The sequence below is a fragment of the Phalacrocorax carbo genome, chromosome 20 (genome assembly GCF_963921805.1).
Source record: "Phalacrocorax carbo chromosome 20, bPhaCar2.1, whole genome shotgun sequence".
NCBI lineage: Eukaryota > Metazoa > Chordata > Aves > Suliformes > Phalacrocoracidae > Phalacrocorax > Phalacrocorax carbo.
Window position 1 is genome coordinate 6,500,822 of NC_087532.1, and position 27,726 is coordinate 6,528,547.

Sequence of the window (27,726 nt, forward strand, 5' to 3'; positions counted from 1 at the left end):
TGGAAGTACGGTACGTCCAGGCGATGGCACGCTGCCGCCGCGCGGTGAATTGCACGTTTGCGAATCGCGACCCTTTATCCGCGCTCTCACTATGAAAATTAACTTAATGAAAATTAACAATACCGAACTGTCTGATAGAATGGTTGAGAGATTCCTCCTGCAGTTGCACGAAGAACATTGGTATGGAATCAATGATTTATTGAGAATATTGTAGGAAGTAACGGTAAGCAAACGCCGCGCGCAGCCTGCCGGTGCGGTGCAGCAGTGTTCTCGTTCGGTAGCTGACACGGGGCGTGATAGAAGAGAAAGAGGTGGATTTCTAGTGACAAATTTTTTACGCGGGCTTCTTTTCAGCCTCGGAGGGGGAGCGGGGCTGCGCCCAGCTGCGGCCGTTCCGCGCCCCCGATGGGAGGGCGCTTGGGCCCGGCCCCGCGGCCCCCCGGGCGGGCGGCATGCCGGGAGCGGCGGGGCGGGCCCGGCCGGGGCTGGCGGCCGCTGGCCTGCGGGAACGGCCGGGCCGGGGCCGGCCTGGGGAGTCCCGGCGGCCCCCGGAGCGGAGGCGGGGATTCCCCCGGCCGCGGGCGGGACGGCCGGGCGAGCCGGCGGCTCGGAGCGGCGCAGGTGGGCCTCAAGCCGCGGGGTGGGGGGGAGCCGCTTGGCCTGGCCAGGCTCGCCGTGCTCGGGAGGGAGGCCTCACCGGGGCTCCGCCGGCTGCCAGGCTCCCCGCTTGGAAAGGGAAGGGGCGGCTTGCGGCGCCCGGCGCCGGCCCCCCTTTCCTCGTGGGCTCGGCAGCGGCGGAACGCGGCGGCTGCGCGGAAGCAGCCCGGGGAGCTGCGTGGGTGGGGGGCAGCTCTCTTGCTGGGATGAGCGCTCTTAATCCCCGAGGTAGTCGTTATTTTATGTTATTTTATTTTTTTACTGCGGGAAGCTAAGCTCTTTTTTGCAAGGAATTCGGCTAAATCAGTTTCATAAGCTTGAGCCCATGGTCTCGAGCACGAAGGATTAACGGCTTTACGTAGGTTATGCTGAGAGTGGCTCTCATCTGGTAAAACCCTTCCAGAAAGTCCCTTGACTAATGTTGTTTTCAGAGTATTTGATTTCCGATGAGCAATGATGAGAGGATGCTGTTAGCTTTGTCCTGTGAATGCTGTAAGAACTTCTGTATTGTTCAAATGATCTCCAGTTTATTGCCTCCGGGCTGGTATTTCCATTTTATGTCCAGTAGCGCACCTCTCGCTTATTTCTTGTAACAAGAAGATACGTTCTAGTTTTTGGTGGCTAGCACTGGGTTGCCTGTCCCCCGGTGCTGTTGTACAGCATACGCATTCGATTCCTCGCGCCCAGTTGCCGAGTAGCGGACACAAAAACGAATCAGAAGAGCTTTGGAGAAGGGTCAAGGACCCTTGAGAACAAAAGGTCCTGACGAAGCATATAGTTTTACTTGAGAGCATAACTGATGACTCTAGCTGTAAGTGAGGTGGGAGTTTGGGTTTGGGCTTTTGAGTTTTGTTTTATTTAAAAAAAAAAAAAACCACTTTCTGCAAATTTAGAGGAGCTCGTGATGTTGTAAACAGTTGAACAGCATGACGGCCTTCCAGTCAAGCTACGCTTTATTTATTTATGTTTATTTATTTAGTAACTCCTTTTTTTTTTTTCTTTCTCCCCTTTTCTAATAAAAGGGCGGTAACCCTTAGTGGTTAACGTGTGGGATCGGAATTTCTGGGTCCCAGTCCTGAGTCATAATTGAGCCTGATGGAGTCTTGCTGCCCAGGGAATGTGGAGGACAGTTTTGACTCAGTATTTCCTTTGGATATAGTAAATACATTCAGATTCATTAGTCATATTTTGAACTTGTGAGAATCCTGGTATTATCACAATATAAATTTTGATGTTTAAAAAGAACGTTAAAGCAGAATTACATGAGGTTGTCCTAAATATCAGCCCCTGGATCAAATGTCTCTTATTTGGCTTTTTGACATGACTTTTTTCAGGTTTACGGTTTCCTCTGTGAGAGTGACTTTATTCAGTCAGCCAGCAGTTTCTGGGTGCAAAATGTTTGACAGTACATCTGAGGGGAGCGAGATGGGCAGTGGTGCTAGTTCTTAGGGTAAGAGAGTTTTGAGACTGGCTGATTTCTCAGGAGCAATAATCAACACTCCCAATGTTCCAACAGATGTAAGTGATTTTTATTAAAAGTCCCCTGAAAGTGGCTTCTCCTGAGTCTGCTTCTTTGCTTAATGCTTCAATTTATGTAGTTCACCCTTCCTCTGGCTTTACAGGAAAATGTTTTCATAGGATGGAGTTAGAGCACCTGAAGAGGCTGCGGCAGGCCAACCAGGACCTTCTGCAAAGGCTCAGAATGCAGCAGGAGGAGATCCGAAAAAGGCTTCCCAGCAAGCCACTCTTTCCAGAATCTCTTCCTAATAGAACAGCTACTGGAAGACCTGTCCCCTTGCCCAAGAGAGGGGTATGTGTTGTGTCTGTGCTAGAAGGGCTGAGGAGCAAACGGGCCTTGGATGGTAGGCAGCAGCTCCGCGTATGGAGTGGTAAAGGAGACACATGGACATGGAGGAGCTGGTAGAAAGTGGAATATGGAGTCTGTTAGAAAAGTAGCTAGACTTCTGCTTATTGTGTATCCTGTGACCTCAAATATGTTCTCCTTGCAAAGGGTTCAGAGATCAGTTCTTGCCTAAGAAATGTAGGTTTCTTAATCTAAGACAGGAATGAACATTGTGGAACATAATCCTTTTATTTCTTCGAAGCAGAAAGGTTGAAAGTTTAGCAGTTCCTCAAATTGGGAAAAGCTGCACTCAGCTTTTCCCAGTCTTCTCCAAATACTTAATAAATGTCTCGTAATATAAGGATTTAGCTTTTTTCCCTACAGGAATTTAAAGGGGTGAGCAGACTAGAACGAGAGGTTGATTTTCTCTTAATGAGTGAAATATCCTAAAGAAAGCTATTTGTAATCTGAATGATGCTGTGTGGTCTGAGAGTCTCTGTCCTTACAGAAGGAAAACCAGGTCAATGCTGCGAAGTCTACAGCTGACCCTGCGACGTTGGTGTCTGTGGAACCCGGAGCTTACGCAGCCAGAGCAGCCTTTTCTTCGTCTCTTAAACACAACAACAATGACAGAGGGGTACAGCAACCACAGGCGAAGATTCAGGAAGCAGTAGGTTTGGATTCCAGCTTTCCTGGGAAAGAGAAGAATGTTATGCCAGTGTCTGCAATCATTACGTGTGGCAGAGAAGCTTCCGGAGTGGATAGAGATGGCTGCGCTCGAGGAAGTCCAGAGGAAGAATCCTTCCTTCTGGGCCATGGAGACTACAGAAAACAGTCTGCTCTGCTACATGGTTTCCATGAGAAAAAGCAGCTTAAGGGTCATCTGGACCCATCACTGAGCAGCGTACCAAGTGAAGAGACCGGCAAGGGGCGTGTGATCATTAGAGAGCCCATAATCCCTGAATCACTCTTGCTGACATCTCAGTCCAAAGAGTTGAAAGTAAATGGTGAAACCAATGCTTTGCTTATTTTCATAAGTCAATAGACGGATGGGGAGAAAGGGCCAGGAAAACATTATTTGACCCATTCCCACTGTGTAAATTGGAAGTTGGGATCAGAACCTGTTCCCAGCCTTAGCGGCCAGGGGCTGTTGGCAGTTTGTTCAGCCCCTGCTTTCCTTAGCCTGTGAACCAAAGGCCAGAAATCTGTAGCCCTTCACTGTAAGACTCCTTGTCATTTGCATATGTGGTGCATGTGCTCAGGGAGAACAGCCCGGTGCAGTGCTGCTGTCACGTAGCTTGTTTCTGTCAGCGTGAAGGGCAGACTGTTGCCCTGATCATCCTCCAAGGCAGCACAGGTGGCCTGATGTTGAGGATGTGTGATGCAGGGAAGTCAGCATTTTGTTTAAAGCCCTGAAGAACACTGCCGTAGCCTGGGCAAGTCCCCTGCCGCCTCCTTCTGTTTTATCAGTTGAGAAGACAGAGGGCTGGTGAGCAAATTCCTGGTAGAGGCATAGATAGAATCCAGCCTCAAACCAAGCCACAGCCGCCAGTTATCTCCTAAGCTGTACCTTTGAATGTCCTGCTAGAGTATAGGAGGTCTTTATGAATTGTTTTCTTCCCAGAAGGAAGCTGGGCATGTGGCTTTTCAGTCTGACCCCGAAGAATATACCATACCTGTGAGCAGCTGGTCCGTACGTCCTTTCCTGGGCTATGACTGGATTGCAGGTGAATCCTAAAGCTGAAGCAAAGCTCTCAGCATGATGTGGTAATATGAAGAGTTAAAACACAGTTTATGACCCCTTTGGCTGAGGTGTGACAGAACTGCAGACCGAGAGCCCATGTGGCAGGTCTCAGCAGGGGAGCTGCAGTTTTGTCAGAAGCCATTCCTTGTCCAGACCAGAGGTGACCTGTGCTTCCCTGGCACGGTGAGGTGGCAGTGGTACGGGAATGCAGGCAGCAAACGGCTAAGCTGAGTGGGCTCAGAGGGGGTACCGAGTAACCGAAATGAGTGAATACAAGTGACCCAAACCATGCAGTAAAGCTCTGGCTTGACACGATGGCATGCTCTTTTCATCATCCATTTTGGTGCTTCAGAACTTTGGTTGCTTTGACATTTTTGCATGAGGCTTGCTTTGGTGCTTTCCCAGATTTGGTAAATCCTTGAACTTCTCTCTTTCCTTGGCGTTCTTAGGGCTCCTGGATACAAACTCTTCAGTAGCAGAAAAATCTGACCAATACTTTGCTGAGCTGCACGAGTTCCGACAGGCCAACAAAGCAGCGTGTATTCCTGAGCAGCACCTGGAGTAAGTGGGTATGGGGGAAGGGCTGAAGCAGCAATGTATCCCTTTAGAGTAATGAAAAGTATAGTTTCATACTTCATATAGAAGTGTAGATCGGAGTGCAAAATTGTAAGGGCTGCTTTTTAGCCCTTTACCTCCCAGTCAGAAATGTATGCTTGGAAAAAGTGGGGCTGTTCAGAGGGCCTGCCCCCCGTGACTGATTTGTTTGCGTGTTTCTTTAGGTGGAAGGCCCTGGATTACATGGTTCCTGAGCAAGATCCAGATTTGATAAGCAGTTCCCATAAGTGTAAGATCAGATTTCTTCCTAATCCAATTTCTGTGAACGAACAACTGAGCCGTCTTTCCCCTTTGTTCTGAGAGAGCCCCACGTCATGCCAGACAAGGAAGAATGTGGGGTTTTTTAGCTGCAGCTTCTAAACCAGATTCAGCTTCCTACTCCCAAGACACTTGAGTCTTCTAGGGATCCTCTCTCAATCAGTGTCATCTTATTTTGTCAGAGTTTCTTGTAATTGGCTAAAGTTCTCTTTCTAAGTTGAGGAGGTTGAAGTTTTGGTTTTGCTTTTTAGGAACCTATTTGTGGACAGGAAATGTAAAAGATATTTCAGGAAAAGCACCTCTTTCTATAGAATGCGTGTGTGGCACTGTGGTAGAACACAGCTTTGACTGGGTTGAGAAACTGTCTGCCAAACGAGAAATGCCATGATGTTTCGTTACTCTGTGGCAGGTGTTTACTGTTACCGATTAAACCGGCGCCTCTTCACTGTCCCTGTGGATTCAGAATCTGCCTGCCCTGTGTGCAAAATCCCACGTACTCGCCAGCCCCTAGAGGTACTGGAAGAGCCAGCCTATGTCAGGTAGATAAGAATTATTGCTTTGTAATATGCAGAACTCAAGGAAACAATGGGGAAGAAAAAGCTGTTCATGTGATGGAGAAGACAGCATCAAAATAGCTCTGTAGAAGGTTGTTGTTCTCAAGGCAGACGTATCTCTTGCTTAAAAACTCCTACTGATCTTTTCCATAAGCAGAAACAGTTTTGAAGTCAGTGAGAAATCCATGTTTTATCTGAATTTGGTCCAGAATGTCAATGTGCACATTAAGTGTCTAATGCCCTAATCCAAAACTGTTTCGCTTGGTTCACTTTGGGATCAGACCCTCGGAATCTGAGTGGGGAAGGCGTGCAGGTTTCTCTGCCTTGTGGAGGGTCTAGGCAATTACTTGCCTTGTGTGGTTGCAGGGTCAGCATTCCCCGGTCTACCCTTATGCCTGCCTACAAATACAAAGCCCATCGCAGGAAGAGCCTTGAACCAACAGACAATCTAGCACTGCCTTCGGTAAGTTGCTGTCGTCTTGTTGATATTGATGGCACAGCCCAGGCTGGGCATTGTTATGGCACAAGAAAGAAAAAGAATCTGGGACTCATCCCCCTGGCAGGGTTTCCACTAAAATTTCTGATCTGTGTCACTGAGATAGCACAAAAAGCCATTGGTGTGTGCTTCTGAGTTCATGCCTTTGTGTAACTGGCGTAAAACGTAGGACTTCATATATGCTTTTTACATATGACTTTGCAGATGCTTTATGCTGAGAAAAAGAAAGTGCCATACGAAGCTGTTTACTTCTGGGGCATGTTTAAGCTGACTTATTTGAGGCATTGACCTTTCAACATGATGAACCATAACCAAGACTGCCCGTGTTTCTTTCCAGAGATGTTAGAGAGTCTAAAAGACAAGCTTCTGTGGAGTATTCACAGTGTATAGGGGCCAGGCAAAATCCATAGTGGCAAAGTTGGATTCAAAACTAGTTTTGTAGAGTCACTAGGCAATGCTGGGGGCAGTATTACTACCCAGACCTAGCTCTGGCCTAGAGATGTCAAGCGCAGAGATAAAAAGAAGCCTGGTTTGAGGTTTAGGGAACTGGGTGAGTCAGCTGAGACAGGTTCAGAGCGTTCAGGTGCTTGAGTTCACAAAGCAGGAGATGGTTTTAGCAATAATTAGCCAGTGAAAGGTGGAAGAGGAGACAGCTGTGCAGTTTTGCTTCATTAGAGATTTCTTCTCTTTTGTGTTAGTCATCTGAAATGCCCCCCAAAATTAATTAATTATGTGCTAAAACCTCCCTGTGCAGAAGTTATTTGGAACTAACAGGCCACAATAGATGAAAAAAGGGCAAAGCACTCTAATGCAGCATTCCCGTCTCTTTTCACAGCACTGCCTGGCTGGCTGGGAAAATATCATCCCTTCCTGCAACCCCACGCTCAGCAGTTTGGATCTGCGAGCTTCACTGGAAGATAAGCCTTCTCACCATCCTCACCTGGTAAGAATAGCCCGTTAAGATGCTGTGAATTGCACAGATGGTAATTGCAATCCCGTCTCTCTAAAGGGTATGATAATCACCAAAGGCTGAGCAAACGAAAATGCCTGGAAGATTATCTCCTTATCTCCACATGGAGACATTTTCCTTCTGCTGCTGCGTAAACTAGTGACATGAGACCCAAAAAAGCAAATGGAGCGGGGTAACAGGCAAAGAGCCTGTTCAGCTCACCAGTCTTCATCAAAATGGGAAAAGTCACTTTGGCATTCTTTGATTAATGTCCTCTTCATTTGGATTCTAGAACTCCGTGTCCAGAGTGTCAGGAGGAACCAGAACTGACCAGCTTCTGAACCTGACCCACTCAACACACTTTGGATTTAGCAGTGCTTCTCAGCAGAGCGAGCAAGGCAAACCTGGATGCTACAGAGCAGCTCCAAATTTAAATCCGACTGCCTCAACTCTGTGAACCACTGACCTGATTGTCCCAGGGAAGGGATGGGCACGGGGCGTAGAAACTACTCTATTTGGATAAAAATAAATCTTTGAACACATTTTTCCTAGTTTTCATAGTCATGCACATACATGAGCAACCAATACACACAGCTGAGTGTATGAACTCTCATCTATGCTTTTTAACTTTTCTTTTTTGCTTTTTTGCAGCTACTTGTAAGCAGATGCATGGGCTTTCCCACCTGGGGCTGGATAAAGTGATGTGTACAGGATGAGTAACTAGTACTGTTGCCACGAGGACAGCTGTAGCAACAGGGTTCATCTGCCACCTCACTTAAGTAAAGCAGAAGTGTAATGTTAACTCTGAATGCCAGGGTGAGGAACTGGCTATGAATGGCCTGATTCAGTGGAAAGCATACAAATACGTTCATTTCCAGATGTTTGAAACATGATGCATAATTTGCTAATGCCTTAAACTTGAGTTACTCGATAATTTAGTTTAAAAAAATCCAGCTTATTTTCAGTGCAATGCCTGTAGCTACAGGGTGCGTTATATCGGAGTAATTATGAATGTGAAAAAGCGTGTTAAAGTCAAATGAGGTTTTATTAATAAAAAAATCTAGGTAATGCCTTAAAATGTTTGCAAATTATGCTTGCCTCTGTTTTTCCAAGTTTTTTGGAGATAAACCAAAAAACATTTTGGGGTTTTTAAGTTGTACCAAAACAAAAGATATTACATAGTGTGATTTGCTTGAATTTTATAGACTGGTCTTACTTTCCTTGTCTAAAAAACAACACCACTGATGTTTTATTTTGCCTTGAATAAGCCTGAGGCAGAAATTCCTGCTTTAAGAATTCTGTAAGTTATTGTGAAACCTTTAGTAGCAATTGCATTCAGAAACTTTGAATCAAATTTCTTTCTGGGAGCTAACTTGACAGAAGGAATCGGGTTTACACCAATGATATTTTCAGCTTCTTGGCATTCACTGTTGTTTGTATATAAAATGCGTTATTTATAAATCAAATGTATGAATAGACTTTTTTAAGCAGGGAAAGAAGTATTGCAAGTTTATGAAATCTTAATGTGAGTCTTAGAATGGAAAATGAAAAGCGTGACTGATCAGTTTAGCTTTGGGTTTATTTCCATTATTGAAAATACTAATTTTAAAAGAAATTAATCCAGTGAATATAAAGTGCTAGCTGCCAAATGTTATACTAAATAGGGCGAGTTCAAGATTTTTACTACCTTGCCTTCACCCCAAAACATTAGAAGTCATAAACCTGTTCTTAATTTATCCCGAAACAAATTACAGCAGGCCTGCTCCGCTTTATAAACAGAGAGGATGAAGCACTCTGAGATTAAGTAATTTATGTGAGATCTGTCTGGTGAGTGCAGGACAGAACCAACGGTGAACTGAAAATATTTCGTGATAGCTAGGTATACATTCAGTGTTTACACTTGTGAAAGCATTGAAAGTGTGATTATGACTCTCTTCCTCCTCTAGAAACAGGTGAAAGAAATCAGTGACACTGCACCTGCTTACCCAAGTTAACCTCAATTTGTCTCTTTGTATGTTGGTTCTGGCCTGTTTGATCCTGCCCTCATTTGCAAGCTGAAAGACTGAAGATGCTACCTGTTCATGGAACCTCTGGGCGTTTTTGTTTATTACTCTTTCAGAGCAGAAAATAGCTTGTCTCCCGTTCCTGGAGGCAGTCATGCTGCTGCATGGCCTGTGGCCAAGATGTAGGGAGGTATGTCCCCCTAACGCCAGCGATGCTTGGTAATCCCCAGGGAGAAAGAATTCTCTGCTGCAGTTGGTGAGGAAGGATCTGCTTAAGCCTGGCTTCATTTGTGTTGCCATTACATTAGGGGCTAGGTGTTTGTTGTAATCGTTTTAAGATGAAATTGTTTTATCTTGATCAGTTAGGGGTGGGAAGAAAAATCTCAGATGTGCCTGTAGAGAGGTGGCAGTCTACTCCCACTGTCGTCAGCAGTAGGGCTGGGTGGCGCAGGCCCCCAGGGCACTCTGACCTCTCAGGAAAAGCCATGCATGTTTTGGGAAGAAAAATCCTGTTGTGCTGTTATCTCAGTTACAAGTGCAGTGACCGGAGTGTCAGGTGCTCCCTGGCTGCACCTGGGCCATCTGCTGCCTGAATCATATCTCAGAATCATGGAATCGTAGGGGTTGGAAGGGACCTCTGGAGCTCATCCCATCCCAGAGCAGGGGCACAGGGCCGCGTCCAGGCGGGGGGTGAATGTCTCCAGGGAAGGGACCCCACAGCCTCTCTGGGCAGCCTGTGCTCCTGCTCTGGCACCCGCACAGGGAAGGGGTTTGTCCTCATGTTCAGGTGGAACTTCCCGTGTTCCAGCTTGTGCCCGTGGCCCCTTGGCCTGGCGTTGGGCACCACTGAAAAGAGTCCAGTCCCATCTTCTTGACACCGACCCTTCAGATATTTATAAGCATTGATGAAATCCCCCCTCAGCCTTCTCTTCTCCAGCCTGAACAAACCCAGGTGTCTCAGCCTTTCCTCATAAGGGAGATGCTCCAGCCCCCTGGTCATCTCTGTAGCTCTTGCTGGACTTGCTCGTAGCTCCCTGTCTTTCTTGTACTGGGGAGCCCAGACCTGGACGCAGCACTCCAAATGTGGCCTCACTGGGGCAGAGCAGAGGGGAGGGTGGCCTCCCTCGCCCTGCTGGCCACGCTCCTTTGAATGCACCCCAGGATACCATGGTGAACAGTGACACAGTACCAGTTGTGGCTGGAATGGGAAATACTGGATAAAGCCACTCATCTTGATCCTATGAACAGCGATCCAAAAGTGAGACCTTTTGAGCTCTGTGGGACTGCCGCAGGCTGTGTGACCCAGTAGCTCCCCCTGAGCCGGGACACCTCGCAGGGGAGAGTTTGCAAGGATTGAAGAATCGTCCATCAGCGATTTCGCAAGGACTCGGAGGCCTGACTTTGCGAGGTTCACTGACCGTCCATTGATGAATGCTGGCACATAATAGTGAGTAATTCATGAAACTCACAAAAAGGGAAATTTTAATCACAGGTTAACCTCTGTGTGTGTGTGCACACGCAGTTTGAGCTTCCTGTCTGAGTGTGTGTGCAATTTGATTTAGAGCTGTCTGTGAATTGATTTAAAAGCCCTCTGTGTGTATAACCCTGCTGTAAGTTTTGAGTGACCTTTGCCATTCTTGAATCTTTAACTAAGTCGCTATTTCGATTGTAACAAATTTCATTGAATCGCTCTGTTAAATTGGCTGATGCTTAAGAATTATACAACCTAATTTTATGATCTATCTCAAAGCTATTACAACTCCTAAATTGCTGCTAGGCCAAAATCGTGTAAAAAATCTTATTCCGCGAAAATTTGGTGTAGTCTGCAGGATGGCAAGTAGTGTTGCCGATTATTTACGAAAGCACAGTATTAATCTGAACCCTGGCTTCTCAAGAGAATGGGCCTGTGATAGTTGGTGTAACTGGGAAGCAGCAGGGAAGCAGTTAAGTGCTGTGAGGGGTTCGACTGAAGATGGGAAAGATGAAGATATAATCCGTAAAATGTTGGGAACATGCTTAGGTGCTGCATGTAGAGAAAGAGGGGAAACAACCTGTAAAATGCAAGATCTGCAGGATGAAATAGAGCAACATAAAACTAACAAACTGCCACTATCAGTAAAAATAGAACAACTACCTGAAAGGAGGTTGTAGCGAGGCAGGGGTCGGACTCTTCTCCCTAGTAACAAGCGATAGCATGAGAGAAACGGCCTCAAGCTGCGCCAGGGAAGTTTAGGTTGGACATTAGGAAACACTTCTGCACCGAAAGGGCTGTCAAACATTGGCACAGGCTGCCCAGGGAGGTGGTGGAGTCTCCATCCCTGGAGGTATTTAAAAGAAGGGTAGACGTGGTGCTTGAGGATATGGTTTAGTGGTGGGCTTGGCAGTGATAGGTTAGTGGTTGGACTCGATGATCTTAAGGGTCTTTTCCAACCTTTATGATTCTATAACATGAGAAAAAACTTCTCTATTGTGCGGGTACCAGAGCAGGGGCACAGGCTGCCCAGAGAGGCTGTGGGGTCCCTTCCCTGGAGACATTCACCCCCCGCCTGGACGCGGCCCTGTGCCCCTGCTCTGGGGGTGCCTGCTCAGGCAGGGGTGGGACGGGATGATCTCCAGAGGTCCCTTCCAACCCACATCAGTCTGGGATTCTGTGTGTGATTCTGTGAATTGAAAGAACAAAAATTAGGAGAATATGTTGAAATAATGTTAATGCAAGGCCCGGAAACCCCCTGAGTTTATTGGAAAAATCCTAATAACAGCTCAGACAAGGATGACCCCCTATATCCTCCTGAACCTCCTCGGTTTATGGCCAGATGCATTATAAAAGCTGAACTGCAAACAGGTCTGCAGGGAGGGCGAGGTCCAAGTACTTGCAAAACAATCCCATTTGACCCGATTTAGATGGCTAATTTGCAAGAATGTTATGGCAGTAAGCCAGGAGAAACTGCAGCTGAATACCTATAGAGAGTGTGTCTTACTGCAGGAGATAGAATTTTACTGAACGCCGATGAGGCTCATGGCTACCGGGGCCCTGGTGTCTTTCTGAATGCTGGCCCTGATGCCCTGAACGATCCCCTCTGAAGAACAAGTAGGGTGGCATACTGGGCTGGGGGAATAGGTACGTTGGAGAGAGGAGAGCCTTTGTTAATACCTGTTAGATCTTGGGATGAGCTCTCCACAGCTATTACAAAAGCTGCCTGTATTCAGGCCATGCATGAGCGTAGTTCCCTTGATGTTCCCATGGTGGCAACTGTAGACTGTGTTAAAGCCATTAATAAAGGGAGCCCCTGCCATTCTCAAACCTTATCCTGTTGCAAAAAGAGACAAGATCAAGAGAGACAGATTTTAGTACTCAGCCACAAGGGATGTTGTCAGTGATGAAAATGACCAAGAAGCTACTTTACTTCAAAGAAACCTCCCCACTTGGGCAGGATTAATGTATGGCCTCATAAATCATGGACAAGAAATGGCGTGGGATGATGTGTCCAGTGGAACAAAAAATATAGGTCAAAATGTTAGGTTAAGTAAACACTGCGGAGTGACTCTAGAGAACTGGGATCCATTAATCAACGATCGAGGGCCCAGGAAGAGAGAAATAAATTGTGGAAACAAGCCCTGGCAATGGGTATTCCCAGAGCTGCTATTCATAGACAGCCAGTTGGAGTTATTCTAAGCTTGATAGAAGCTTTTTGAAGGCGAGATGCAGCACTGTCAGCTGCTACTGCCCCTGCCCAAACAGCTTCTGTGGGACCTCCTAATCCTTTCTCCCCTCTGGGAAGGGAGTTGAAGGAATCGCAATAACCGGAACCAAAAAAGGGGTAAACTCTGGACAGTTATTGGGCCTGCCGGTCTGGAAAATCAGTGTTCGTCAATGGATAAGCCATGATGGCCCTTACATTATGCTTCCTGTAGGTCCTCACCAAATCCTAACTAAATTCCTAATAGATAGAGGAGCACACATATCTATTCTTACCCAAACTGATGCAGGCGCCTTAGGATTACAACCAGGCCAACCTAAAGTTAAATTAGCTGGTTAAATGGATGGTGGCAGCAAACTACGCCTCACTGTTAAAGTAAAAATTTGGCTTCCCAGTGAAAAATGAATAACCTCAGTTTGCTTTGCAGTAAAAGATTACTATGGAAACATATTGGGGTTCGGTGTTTTAATGGGAGGAACCTTGCAGCTGACAAATGGCCGTATGTGGTCATTTGGATGTGGAAGTCTCGGGGTGGAATCTGCTGACATCCGCCTTTTGCACGCAGCGCCTGCACTCCCCAACTGCAGTCTCACTAATGTTCCCTAGTATTCGGTTAGTTTTTAGGGTGGATTTATCCTGTATCATAAAAAGGGTAACCCATTCGGCCTTCCCCACTGAGACTCTTCCTTTCTTTTACAGGAAAGAATGAATCCCACCAATGACACCGTGGGAGCAGCTATTATACTCGACATCAGCATCTTCGTGTATACTCCTTTGCCCCCTCTTTGCATTAATCTGCTGGGATCAATATCGAGGGCAATGACAGCCACGGTTATATGCCCCTACCCCAACTTCTCTTTTCTGGTTCATCGGAGTAGGTATAATCACCACCATTCAGAAACAAAGCCCGTGGGATCATGCATTAGTAAAATATACGGGAAATATGGGAACATCAAGGGAAAGGGCAGGCTTAGACCTTTCTACTTTGGTTATGCACAGAAATGAGATATACTTAAGAAATCAATGGAGGTGGGACAGGGAAAATTTTGTTCCCCTACTCCAAGGCACACCAGGAGAAGAAATTAAAGTAGGATGCTGAGTAATCAATGAATGTACCCATTGGGAACCGACAGGAATGACTGCTTATAATTCTGCTTGGGCTGGGAAAGACACAGAATTTTGCAGTTACGGCAACCTAGACTGTTGGTATAAATTCACCTGTTTTTGTGATTTGCAGATGGACCCACCATAGAGTGAGACTAATGACTGAGACTGACATGTGCAAAATATGGAGTTTGTGTACGATGGGGTGGCCACGGGCAAATGCTTTTACAGGTTCTAGTGAGTTTGCATCTGACACCCCACTAAGTCTCTAAATTTATTTGCAGTAGTACTACATAACAACATTAACTTTCATCGATGAGAGTGGATTATAAAAAAAATGGAGATGAGGATCAACAGATCCCATCTCTAAAGGGAACAGTAGGAGGCAACAGTTCAATAGGATGCCAAATTGAAAACCACACTGAGTGTACAACAGTTTTACGCATTATCGTGGACTGTGCTGGAGGCAAACATGGACATGGTCTTGATAACACATATCTGTCCCTTTGGACATGAATGTTGGTATCATTTTACTATATTCTGCTCAAAGCTCATAATGTGTCTTTGGGCAGACTCTAAATTTCACTCCAGCTTAGGCCTCCAATTCAATATTAACATCAAGAAACTATCCTCACCAACTCGGCCTCCAAGTTATCTCCTGACATTTATAACACTGGCCCTTATATAATGAAGAACATAGGACAACAGCGAGTTTTCTTTAACCCTAGCTGGTCCCTAAAAGGGTGGAACTTACACTGCACGTTAATGTATCAGCAATTAGATCAGACTGTCTGCCTTTTTGGAAAAGCTGACACTGGCTGGCTAGTGTGGTACACGGATGAACCCTCATATCTCTCCAAAACGGTCAAAAAGAGATATGATTGCTATCTTAGGGGCAGGACTGGGAGTATTCAATAGCGTAGACGCTGGAGTCCTAATGAACAAATTAACTGCGGCTACCGACGACCACAACAGGGACATAAAATGCCTCAGGGAGAAGGCAGGGACCCGTCACTCTGATGTGCGACTGATGTGTGTGATTACGGTGGAAGAATTTACTGGGAGAATATTTAGCAAAATTGGAAACTACTACATAGCTCATACCTCAATGCCACTAGAAGTTGGAATAGCCAAAGCGAAGCCCAGTGTTCTTGATTTAACCTGGATTTTTTTCCCCGCTGTTCGTAGCACTTGGAGCATGGGCTTAGTCTGTGCAGCTGTGTCTTCTGCTGACAGCTGGCTCCAGTCCGTGTGCCCGTTGGTGTTAGTTCTCTTTTGTCATGAGTGATGACTGCCTGATGCTTTGTGGTAAAGCTAGTGGTTTATTTCCTCTTTCTGACCGTACTGCATGTATGTAGCACTGATTCATAAGCTGGGAAATCCAGCTTTGCTTAATTGAACAAATTAAACACAGTAAATAATGCGTTTGTGATTGGTTTTAACAGAGAAGTGTAGTTCAGCCTTTAAAATGCAGCTGCATTTGCTTCTCAGTAGCAGCGTTAGGCTGCCATCAGTGTTTTGTCTGTTTGTTCCCATTAGGATTATTATAAGACAGTTTTGGTGGTGTCTCAGGATCAGCTGTTCTTGCTGTCAGTACATTGTAAGAATTAATATCAAGAGTCTTGAACGAATGTAGGGCTGATGGATTCATTCTGTTTAGTTATCAGCATGTCAAGGAATGACTGTCTCCAGAACCCCCAGGTGAAACATCTGCACGTGCTTTTTGAATGATTTGCAAACTTTGATTTTTGGGGCTTTCATCTCTTTGGAACTTGTGTTTTCAAAGCCCAGAAGAATTTGTTTTCAGAGTGTGTCAAATCTGAAAACACAAGAGAAATTCTCCTCCTTCTCTTTGGAGTTAAAAGCCTTAATTTCACCAGTTTGGCAGACCAAACATAAGGACCTAATTTTCTGCTTCAGCTGGTGTATGCCACTGGTTTCTGCAGAGCAAAAACCTGCTGCTAGACAGAGGAGAATAAGACCCTAAGCTGTCAGAGTTGAGACGCTCAGTATAGTCAGAGAAACCAGTTTTGCACTCTCTGAGAAAAACCTATGCATCCTGAAAATCTTCCCATTCATTTCTTTCACAAAAATAATTTAATATTTCCCATATTTCCTCTGTTTGTGTCAGCAAAGGAAAGCTCATCTTGTTTCTGTTAATAGATGAGCTTTATAGCTCTGAGCTTTTAGGTGAGGAGAACCAGAGTACCAGGAAAGGGTACAAGTTACCCAGAAAGTCTGTGACAGTACTGGGAACTAATGACTCCCACTCCTGTGTTTTAACCACATGCCCAGTCTTCCCCAAACATTTTTTTTTTTCAATTTTGGATTAAAATGTATAGAATTGGAACTCTTGGTGCTTTCTCAGTTTCCTTGTTTTACTTCCCACACGTATACGCTGAGCACATTTCAGTTGCAACAATACAATGTTGTTAATGTTAATGTTAATGTTAATGCAAACATTAACAATTGCGTATCAGTGAAAAAATGTAAAATATTTGCACAAAGGGTAGTTAACAAGGAAAACTCAGGTATATCTCTTTATTATTTTGAACTTGGTCAGATTCTCTGCCTTTCCAGTAATAGACATCCAGGGTTATTCGGTTGAATTCACTAGAGTTTGTTTGGATTTATATTTGTGTAAATATGAGCAGAATTTCTTGTTATTAGAAGGAAGTGAAATGCTTATAATTCCAGTAATCTTCTAAAAGGGTGTATTTATTCCCAAAGTAAAAAAAAAAAACCAAAACCCAAAAAACCAAAAACCCACCAAAAAACAAGTTGATATAGGGAGTGCAGTAAGATCATAAATAATTTCCAGTAAATGACGGAGTAGTGTTTCATCCTGAAACAGCTGGCTTATTTGGGAACTGTTTATTAACTTACAGATGAACTTCACAGGTTAGATGCTTTGCTGAAGTAGCTGAGTCTGGCTACAAAAAAGCTGTCTGTCAGTTCATGCATACAAAGTGTCTGAAAGTAGATCTTTCCTGTAATGACAAGGCTCTGCAAAAGCTTCTTTTACCTCTCACTTTGGTTCTGTCCTACGCTTGAGTCTCTTGTGCATAGTACATTTCACTGAAGTTTTCTTTAGCATCTTCTGCCAAGAGTTTAGAGACTGGAATTCTTGAGTACCTGAGTATACCTTCTGGTTTGATTCTGTTCACAGTTGAACAGCATCTTCCAAAAACTGTAGGTGAAAACTGGATCCGACGGGTTGGGTTATAGTTTTAACCAATCTCAAGTAATTAACACCTAGACGGGAGTACAAGAACACCATTAAAAATGCTAAGCCTGATACTCAAAATTTAAGAAATGACAGCATTACAATGTGTTTGCACATGCCCACTCCCTCTAACACTGTTTTTATTTACAGTATCCAATCAGTCCAGGCTTCCATCGCCTAGTCGCCTTCCTCCCTAGGGAGCTGGTCTCCTTCCTCTCCAGTCCTAGTCGTGAATTTCTTCTAGCCTAAGCTTTTTCATCCCTTCAGTTGATTCTGTCTTTGGCCTCTATATGAATTATAGGGCGCTTTCTTTCCAGAACTTCACTTTGAAGGTCTCCTTGAAACCAATGGAGATAGTCTTTCTCTTCTCAGTTCCATTCTGGTCGTATGCTGATGAGGAGAAATTGCTAGAGAGAAAGTCTGATTTTGCTTCTGAAACTCCATGTGGGAATTCAATGATGTGAAGGTATTGCACAACAGGCAACCTTGGGAGCTGTGAGCGGTTTGTGAATGCTGAGGGAGAATGAATTTATTAGAGAGCTCCCCACTGAAAATCAAATGCATTCTCCATCAAGTTTGTGCAAGTTTTGGGTTTTTATGAGGCTTTACGTTGGTCAGTTTTTGGCAGACTTCCATGGCTTCTCAAAAGGCGCATTCCTGATACAAGAGTTCTCTTGTAGTTGGGGAATTCAGGAGTTCAGACCGAGGCAAATGTCTGCCTTGGCAATATTCTGCTCTGTCACTCCAGAGTTTGACTGGCTTGTATGTGGCTGAAAACCAAGATTTTTAAGTGCCAGACAAAGCTCAACACCAGACTCATGAAGAGTAACAATGCAGTCAAAATCAAATAACGTAAACCTTGAACATGCTTCTTTGACTGTAACTTAACTATTTCAAGTAGAGTTTCTACATGGGGGGAATAACTATAAAATAGTAGTAGAAATAAGAAAGGTGTGAATTTACTGCAAACTGGCTGCTGCTGCTTATTAGCTCTCTGCGTGCATATACTGTACATTTAGAAACTTGCTAGCTAAAGGCAGGTATGTACTTAGTTTCTTGCCTTTTACCAGTCCTTTCATGTAACTGATGGCTTTATAGAAGCCTTCATGCACTTTCTGGTCGGGTAGGGGATGAGTTTTATAGAACTTCAGCCAAAGACTTTGGCATGAGGTAAGACCAAGCTAAAGTCAAAGCTGGTGCTCGTGGATTAATTTGTATCGGTGCAAAGGCTGGGGTTGGGGAGCGCGGCCCAAAACAAATAATGCTGTCGTGGGTCATTTAGATTTGCAGTATGATTATTCCAGCAGTGGAGCAGCTGAGAAGGCTTTTGCTTTAAATTCACACCAGGAGGTAAGAAAGGGCATGGAGGATCTTATAAAGGCATCAGCCTTCACGTGATATTACTTGTCCAACCTTTATTACCCACCACCTTCTTACAGCCGGAACGGTCGAGCGGCTCTTGTCTGGACCATGGAATATTCACCCTTGAGCCTCTCCATTTCTAGCAAGGTATGGGAGAAAGGGCATAATGCAAATGACATTCAAATAACAACATCTTTGTCGAGAGCTTTCTCTATGGAGAACGGTGACGTGTAAATTTACCACTCTTCCAGAAGCTTTAGTCAGAATTACTGAAAGTACAGACATGATGTGATCTTTCTTCTAAGGTCGTGTCTCTCTCTCAGCCAGCCTATGGGCATAGTAATTCTGCGATATGGTTTTGGTTTCTTTCATGGAAGCCAAATCTTTCCTGAGAGCACTGAGTTCTCTGTCAGCTCTTCTCATTTTTCAGTCTGACTCAAAATGTGCTTTAGTTTTGAAGCTGCTATGCACCAGAAAAAAAAGACATTTTATACAGATTCTTTTTTTTTGTTACATGAGTTATTTTATTACTGTATATAAGGTAATAGTATTAGTTGAGATAACAAAAACAGTTATAAGATTTTGTTATCCACATCAACTTCATATAAATGACATCTGTAAAAGAAATCTAATTGAAAATTAAGCCATGTTATTGTTATTATCACAATCAGTCTGACACACTTTTAGCTGCTTAAATTTTTGTTTCAATCAAAGTTCTGAATGAATTAACCCAATCAAAAAGTGCGTAAACTGTCAGATATATCATCATATCTCATTTTGCATATAAACACTGAATCCAAATCCCTGGTAGCAGAAATGCATCGTTACGCTTCCAGAAAATTTTACTTTTTAAGCATAACAATACCAAGAGTGTCCTGGCTGCTTCTGGAAAGGCAGAGTGTAGCACTGCCATATATGGTACTATTTAAATTGAGGATATCTTTGGGTTTAAGTAATTGGAATGAAAACTAGGAGGTTGAATGGAGTCAGTGGGGATTTAAAGACCTTGGCTGAAGCAAGACTTCTTGCAGTAAGACTATTATCAGCCGAGAAGATTCTTTCTTCCCAGTACATCTAGGTTCTCTGCTGTCCGGAGGACTCCTCCAATAGCTCAGAGTCAGCAGGAACTATTACTGTTCACTGCATTTCCGAGTTTCCCATAGTCGGGAATTGGCTGTTGTTTCACATAAGTACTTTTTGACATTATATTCTGTAATTTTTTGGAGAAAACAATGATCTTATCGTTGCTTGGGAACAGACCAGGATGCATCGTCTTCCGTTGGTTGTTCATTAATTGCCAAGAAATCAGCTGTGCTCGGCAGGAGCACAGCTGATTGAGGCAAAAGTCCCGAGTTGCCAACAAACAATAACTAGTCTGTTCTTTTATTTTAGGTTGCTGGTTTGCATGTGTATGAAACTTTATATAAAGCAAGGAAGCCAATTTCTTTTTCTATTATTTTTGCTAGAGAACAGAAACACCCTGTGAGAACGTCCATCTACTGAAACTACAGTTACTGAAATGACTTGGGATTTCCCCTCTGTATTGGGACTTTATTATGACCCCAGCTCATTATAACCAGGGTTTTTTTTCCTGCTGGGAACTCTTGCGTTAAGCCATTGCTATGTTTCAACAAGTATGCCACAAGAGTTTCATACCATCTTCCTTGTTGATCACAGTGGACAAATAGACCGAGGTAAATTGCTAAATAGCTCTGCAGCTCATCTTACCAAGAGCACCTGCAGTTTATTAACATATTGCAGAGTGGTTTGACTGACAGGACATAACTAAATGGATTGTCTAATACAGGGTAGGAGAAGCGTACGTGCCAGAAAATAAGTATCAGTACCAGAGTGGCAGAGAGGGGCAGAATTTTGCCATTGTGTGGCATACTTGGCATAAATGAGATGTTATTCCTTTTTGCGTGTTCAGACAAGTCCAAATACTTTGTCAGCTGCAGCTATTTCAGGCTCCGATTGCTTGCTTGCTAAGCGATGTTTCTGAATGAGATCTCATTGCACCACCGCCACGCTCCCTCCCATCTGTCCTCCCTGGGCCACTGAAAGATTTCCAGGGTGTAGTGTGTTGGCTCCACTTACAGTGCCTAAAATCATTGGAGTCCTGAATGCTCTCCCTGTGTGTTGTTACCACAGTGTCACTCTCCAAGCTGCCCAGGAAGAGAGGTCTCCATGCATAAATGTATAAAATGCATGAATAGATCAAGAGAGGTGTCAAGAACGTCCTTCTCAGTGACTCCTTGCTGTCCTTCCTTTAACCAGGAGGTTCTTTAGTTTTTTATTACAGTAAATGCTTTCATTTTTCTTAATTTGTGAAGAATTCCTTTTATTTGTACCCCCTGCAGTATGTAGCATGTATCCCAGTGAGCACTGCTTTGGTACTACTGAGACTCCTCGTGAAGTTTTAGGGTCTGGTGGTGTTTCATCTAGTTAAGTAGCAAGAGTTTAGTAATTCTTCATCAGCGTACTGCAGTGCTCTAAATAGCAACACTGACAGACACTGAAATACAGATTTTAGACAAATTTATTTTAATATGTATCTTTTTAAAGTCAGTGGTCTCATTTATCTGTTTGACAGCTGTTTAGAGATGACACTTCTCTCAGTGTTTTTTTTTTCCACCGATACAGCTAGATATATAGTAACTCAACATACATATTAAAAAACACAAGGAACCATGCTAAAAGTACAATATGAGACTAAAATCAGCCACTTCAAAACTGGAAAATGTCATGAGTACATTTCTGAGCGTGTGTGTAACAATGCTACCTCTACAGTATTCTGTCACTACTTTTTTTACTAGGCTGCCACTGGTGGCAGCGCAATGAATAGACAATGCTGAAGGAATGTCTTGGGCACGTGTTAGAGAGACTTTCCCTCATGGCTTAGCTGTGTCTCTGCGTTCTTTTGCTCCAGGTATGAAGCGACATTTGAATAGCCGCTGACTTACAGGACCTTCTCTGTTCCCCTCCACCTGAAATCTGTGCAACGCATACAGATGATCAGCACGGATCAGATACCTGGTGTAAAAATTACCTAAGCGTTAGCTAAGCTCGGCATTAACTAAGTTAAAATAGAAAATGCCAAGCAACCTTGTCTTTGGGCATTGCTACCTTTAACACCTAGACCAAAAGGAGATTCAGATGTTAGGCACAGATGCGTGTATCAAATAAACATTCTAAATAACAATGGCCTGCTCATAGGGGCTTTCCCCTCTTTTTCTGATAGACATTGTCCTCTGATGGAAGAACAGAGAAATAGGCGTTGTTTGTTTGCTTCTATTTGTTCTCCTTTTTTTTTTTTTTTAAATATAAATTAACATAGAAGATTATTTTCTAGGAAATATGGGCAAGATTTAGAGAACAGTAGCGTGGGTTTGTTATAAAACGGAGGCGCTTCTTCCAGTTACTGATAGGGCTTCTTTTGGAAAGCCCCTTTCATTGTATTTGAAATCAAAACACACAAAGTCTGAAATTAATACATTCAGTTAAATATGCAGGTTGGAACATTCCTATTGAACACAACCTCCTCTCCCTTTTCATTGCTGTTGCTTTTATTACAGACTTGTGATAGCATTGTGCAATCTAACAGCCTTTCCCAAAAGCCGGCAGCAACAACAAGCACTTTCCACTTCCCATCCTTCTAAATATCTAGTTCAATCACGAATGGATTTAAGGATAAGAAGTTCAAAGAAGGATGGCACCTGGGAAGCCCGGTTTTGCTTTGGATGTGTGAGAGAGAGTCTCTCTTCTGAGGGGCACTGGTCTCCCCCCACAGCCTTTCCCTCAGTGAAAATGTTACTCGTGTCTTTCCTCTTTATCCAAGTCGGCTCCTTCCATGAAACTGTGTAAAAGCTAACGGCATTGCATCCTCAGCCAAATTTGGTTGAAGGTATCCAAGGGGTTAAGAATTATTGGCACTACCGATTAAAAAGGAACTGACATACGTATGTATACAAAATGCTTCAGTCTTGTTTCCTCTGGAAAACAGGTCAGAAACGTCTCCCTGTGCCAGTCCTGGGAAAGACTTCCACACGCGACTTTTTGTACTTGGATACTTAGTTTTTGTATCAGAAACATTGACCTCAGCAGTATAACTTACAGAGGCTAGAACTTTCCAGGCTGTGTCTTAGTTGGTTCCTGTCCTTTTCCTAGAAAAGCTTAGATGGGAGCTGATCAGAGGAAAAAAAGGGGGGGGGGGGGGGGGAGAGGAAGAGGCAGAGCTCACCAATTGCCCTGACTACTATGTCGTTTGAAACCACACTCATAAATTGGAAGAATTGCCTAATGGCATATTATTACACAAGATTAAGATATTTTCTAGCCCATTATTTAATTAGGAAAAACAAGAATGTAAAATTTGGACATTCAAATACTTAGTTGCCTCTACACCTTAAACACATACCTACAACAGTCAGCTTTTATAGCTAAGAGAGCTCAGAAACTGAGAAGTAACCTGACAGAGTGAAGAAAGGAGGTTAGATTTGAGTGTCAGATGCGCAGTATGCAATATCCTGAAAATGCCTGGGTTTTAATAGATGGTGTTCTGGAGAAAGGAATAGAGGCAGTTAGTTGAAAAGAGTTACAGCTGTGAGTTGAAGAAGATATTTGCATCACCCCAGGCTCGCTGTGGAATGCTCTCAGCTTTGGTGCTGTGTCGTGATGGCAGAGAGGTAGCTGTGGGTCTTTAATAAAATTATCAATTATCTGACTTTCAATCTTTTCTCATTTGTTTTGTTTTTATTTTTCTTTTTGCTGATAAGGGTGAGAAGCAAAAAACCATGGGTGTGAGAATTCAAATTCTCATTATTCTCCTGAGCACCTTGGAGAGGTTTTCAAGGCAGTCTGCCCTTTTTTGAAGTGGCTAACTTTTACTTTTGACAAAACTTTTTGGGCAGATAAGGAAGCTTCATGACACCTTAAACCAACCGAAATCTCTTCAGCAGAGCCAAAAAATGTTATCTGAGTAACAAATGAGAGTGAAATGATGAGTAGCAGGTCCAAGGGATGATTGTCAGCAACAGCGCTTGATTTCAGGTGGGACTGGGGGAGAGAGAAGGATTCTCAAAGGTCTGCGGTATGTTGGTGTTTAGATGGTAACGTGTAAAGGCTAAACCTTTTTGGAGACACCCTGGTTGGTTGTGAGTTTTCACACACTCATCCAAACAGGAGTAAAATGACTGTACTGAAAAAAATGAGTGTTTCTTACTGGGAACTCTCTTGAGGCTTGGTTGCAGCTCTTGAGATTGTGGCAGATGGATGAGGCAGGGCTTGGACTCATGCCTGGCCAAGGCTTTGGGGTGGTGAAGTGTGCTCTCAGGGCAGTCTAGATGACTCAGGAGCCTGCATTTCTGCACAGCCAGCCTTGTACCTCGGGTGACAACCTTGATGCATGCAACCGACTCGCAGAAACCCGACAGCTCTGGGACTAATGATTGACGCGGTTTTGTTTTGTTCTTTTTGTACTTTTCTTTTTTGGGCAGCCCCCCCTCCCCCTTCCTTCTAAATTGTTTTCTCAGCTTGCTTGAGTCTCAAAGCCTGTCTCCTGCTTGTCTTGAACAGCTGGAATGGCTCTGGGCTGAATGAACAGACACGGAGCAAGACTGGGCTGGAACCTGGGAGGATCTCTCCCTCCAGGAGGAGCAACCTGGCTGTCTAACCTGCGATGCTGGGACCTAGGGAGATTTAACACCACTGCAGATGGCTGTCTGCAGCCTGACACTAGGATTGTGGCTCCTGCTGCTTCTCCAGGATATCCAGACAGCCCCACAGGTAAGGCAAGGTGGCACCAGGATCCTGCAGCTCCTCAGGACGAAGAGCCTGGAGAGGTCTGGGGGTACCTGAGGCTGCAGGGCTATCCTGCCCATAGGCAGGGTGCTGGCTAGTGGGTGTCCACAGAAAGGCTTTGTGCAACACAGGGTGATAAAGGTATAAAGCAGTGCAGCCAGGAGAGTTTGCCCTTTCTGGGAACTTTGCAGGCAGGATCAGGGGATACAAGCTGTGATCTGCATCTTTTTGGTGGCATTGCTAGTGTTACGGCCCCTCCAGGCACATCACAGCTAGGGAAGGAGGAAAGATTTGATGGGGGTGGGGGACTGTTCTTGTTTGTTGTGGTGAGTGGCTTTTATTTTTGCCAGGATGCCAGGTGCTCTGTGACACACATTCCTCGCAGAGCTTGGTTCAGAGGGCTTCTGCTCGCTCTGCTGATGTGAGTCAGGGCTGGCAAATTGAAAGGCGTAAAATCAAAAAAAAAAAACCCAATAAACTACCTTTTTACAACCGCCCATCCCTCTGACACTGACTTCCTCATGAATGAGCTATTATTTCTGCATAAAATTGACTTAAAGTAGACATGCCCTACTAGTTGCACTCAGCTGATGCTGTAGATGCAAGCTAGCTCCCTGCTCAGGTCGTATCATCTCCTGTGGGTTTGATCCCCTCCCCACTCCACCCCCCCCAGCTGCTTTCCACCTCCTCCCTAGTGGATCACATGGCAATGAGCCCTCAGCTCCTGGCATAAATCCAGGTAATTTCCCTGGCTGACACACACACACACACACAAAGGTCAGTCGCACAGTCGCAGAGGCACTTTGCACAGGTAAAGTCAAGTAGGTGAGCAATTGCACACTGTTGGATCCTGAAATTGGCCCTTTTCCCTTGCAGTGAAATATGAGCATATATTAGGCTAAGACACCTGTCTGTGCATTGTAACTGGATGATACGGCACATCGCTGGGGCTGTCAGATTTTGTACAAGAAACTGATTCTGATTAGATCTTTGAAAATAACCAAGTCCTGCATCCTTTTGATAGACATTTGAAAAAGATCCTCCTGGCTCTTTTGGTAAGAGTAGGAGTTTGTCCTTGTGTCTTTAGTTGTAAATTCCCCTCCCACATTGCAAGTTTGCTCTACTTCGCCCTGCTTATCTGTCCTGCCACTGTCTGCTTCCTGAAATGTAGAAGGATCGCTATTCTTCTATCGGACTGAAGTCTGTAGCCCTTATTCACTTGAAGATACTTAGGAGGTCATTCAGATAAGCTTGTCTGGTCTGCTGAATGCAAACTGCTTTAGGAGATGAAGAAAGATATGGTATTTTTGCTATTTGACATCGCTTTTGGTGTTTCGTTCACAAAATGAAAGGGACAGAGAGAAAATTTGTTTTTTGATACTCATTGTCAACATTCAGACTCTCTGCAAAATCATCAGCTACCTGGAATAAATGTGTAGATCTTGCTGGGATAAGCAACTGGCTTTTCACCATCTTTCTGTATTGCGTCTATCACAGCACCACTTGCTTTTACTGCTACTGCAGTACAAGTGATACTGTTCCATGTGAGCAAGTCAGAGCTTATTGGTCACATTTTAAACTATATTCCACCTCACTTGAGCCCACAGTTTGGGTTTTGTTTGCTTTAATAGTCAGTTAACTCTCAGTTGTTAATAATGTCATTACTGTCAAGCAGATGAAGCGTGACTACTTGAAGTCTTAGGTTATCAGCCTCTTTTGAACAGTCAGAATTTGGATAGAAACTTGAAAGGGAGTCAACTGTTTTGCTACACTATTAGTCAGTTCTAGAATAGCGCATGCTGGTAGAAGATTTTTTTTTTACTGTAATATGCTTTCTTCCTGACTTACAGCTCATTTGTAGCAAGCCCATTTCTTACTCTGCCTCACCATCACTTTTTCTTTATGACCTCAAAAGACCATAAATAGATGAGTCAAACCTCGGCCTGACTGAATTGCAGAGTATCCCACTGAATTCAGCACCAGCTTTACAATTGCCATTATTTAAATTGGAATAGCAAACGTCCCTGTAGATACAAGGAAAGTGAGAAGAGTTGCAAAAAGCCTGTTTTCTAGAACTAATTCGCAAAAGCAAGCAGTGAAAAACCCAAATGCTTTGTAACAAATGTTTATTTAATTGGGCCTTGATCTGCAGCACTTTAAAACAGAAAAAAATAGTTGGCCCGGTAGGTCAATGGAAGCAGTAAGCCGAGGGATCCCTGGCCATCCTGTCACAGAGCAGTCTGAACAGGATATAAACTGCGGTCGTTACTTTCACAAGATGTATTCCAGCTCCTGCTAAATCAAAAACCTTCATTTGAAGTGCATGCAGGAAAAGGTTAATGCAATTCAGTCCGTGTCTCTCTCCAGCTGAACAGTACGCTGAATCCGATTTAAGAACTCCTTGTATCAGAGAGAAAACAGATAAAGATTACTAGTCTGATAGAGGTTTAGGGCTCGTTCAAATTTGTTCAAAAAATGTGGACAGATCAACTTTGTAGTGGCAGGCTTTCTGCTACGCTGGCGGTCGCTTACTACACCGGCTTACCTTTTGTTAGTTTAAATAGTTATCTGTTCCTCTACAGCTGGCATAAAGCAGCATTTACTCTGCATTGTGTCCTCAGGTCCAATCCAGCTGAAATCAATTCTGACATAGTATACAGATGAGAACCAGTGTCTGTGAGCTTTCCTGTCACAGCTGTGCGCGTCAGCAGAGACCTGCTGCGCAGAGGGGAGGCCCTGCTCCTGGCTACACAGTGCCACCAGCTTTCCCACGCTGAATCCGCTGCAGGGGACTGTGCAGCCACGGGTGAATTGTTTCAGCGCAGTAACCCTCTGAAAACCAGCTTCACAAATTCAGAAAGCAGAGCTTTCAGTCAGATGAACTCCTAGAACTGATTCGCCCTCTGGAAACAAAATTGGTCTGTCTTGAACAGTCAAGGAGTTGGAGGGGAAGGAAAATGTGACTACAGGCAAGAGAGGGGAAGTGGGATTGCACCCTTGGGTGGCAAAGTGCCACAGGATTAGCACAGCTGTAATAGACACATATTCCCACCCTGCTACTCCACTCTTAGTACAGTCCCATCCATTCAGAGTTTCCTCACATGGGAAGGGCAAAGACCTACTGTCTACCACGGCTGGATTCCTGCTCCTACCCAGCAATAGTTCTGTGATCTTCCTTGAATTTTAATATTTGTTTAATAATACGTATAAACGAACAGAACTGCAAGTACTAATGGCCAATACTCATTGGGACAAAATTGGTATTTCTTCACTGAGACTGGATTATCTTTTGGAGAGGGGACAGGGAAAAGTACAACGTCTCCTTTCTTTTCTTCAGGAAACACTAGAAAATGGTGCCTTAAAAAGTGAAATTGTGCTGGGATTTTGAATTTTCCTGGCATAACCTGCCTTCTGTTTC

The 27,726-nt window shown here is 44.2% G+C and overlaps 2 protein-coding genes across 4 annotated transcripts in view; both read left to right on the forward strand.

Annotated features, from left to right (window-relative positions):
• Positions 1-437: 437 nt before the first annotated feature.
• MIIP (migration and invasion inhibitory protein) lies at positions 438-8,313 on the forward strand. Of its 3 annotated transcripts, none has more exons than XM_064470404.1 (10): positions 438-621; positions 2,280-2,467; positions 3,009-3,500; positions 4,125-4,227; positions 4,694-4,805; positions 5,024-5,088; positions 5,527-5,656; positions 6,038-6,134; positions 7,003-7,110; positions 7,409-8,313. In XM_064470404.1, the coding sequence occupies exons 1-10, from the start codon at positions 453-455 to the stop codon at positions 7,571-7,573; spliced, it is 1,629 nt and encodes a 542-aa protein (XP_064326474.1). In that variant the 5' UTR covers positions 438-452; the 3' UTR covers positions 7,574-8,313. The 3 variants fall into 3 exon arrangements, with proteins under 3 accessions (XP_064326474.1, XP_064326475.1, XP_064326476.1); XM_064470405.1 differs by having other exon boundaries at positions 7,768-8,313; XM_064470406.1 differs by having other exon boundaries at positions 509-621; positions 2,296-2,467.
• A 1,803-nt stretch (positions 8,314-10,116) lies between these two features.
• TNFRSF8 (TNF receptor superfamily member 8) overlaps positions 10,117-27,726 on the forward strand; it is a 40,727-nt gene continuing 23,117 nt past the window's right edge. The window contains exons 1-5 of the mRNA XM_064470407.1: positions 10,117-10,566; positions 13,517-13,695; positions 18,587-18,656; positions 19,976-20,203; positions 24,084-24,293. Coding sequence (XP_064326477.1) covers positions 24,222-24,293 — 72 coding nt within the window. The 5' untranslated portion in view covers positions 10,117-10,566; positions 13,517-13,695; positions 18,587-18,656; positions 19,976-20,203; positions 24,084-24,221. The remainder of the gene's footprint in view (positions 10,567-13,516; positions 13,696-18,586; positions 18,657-19,975; positions 20,204-24,083; positions 24,294-27,726) is intronic.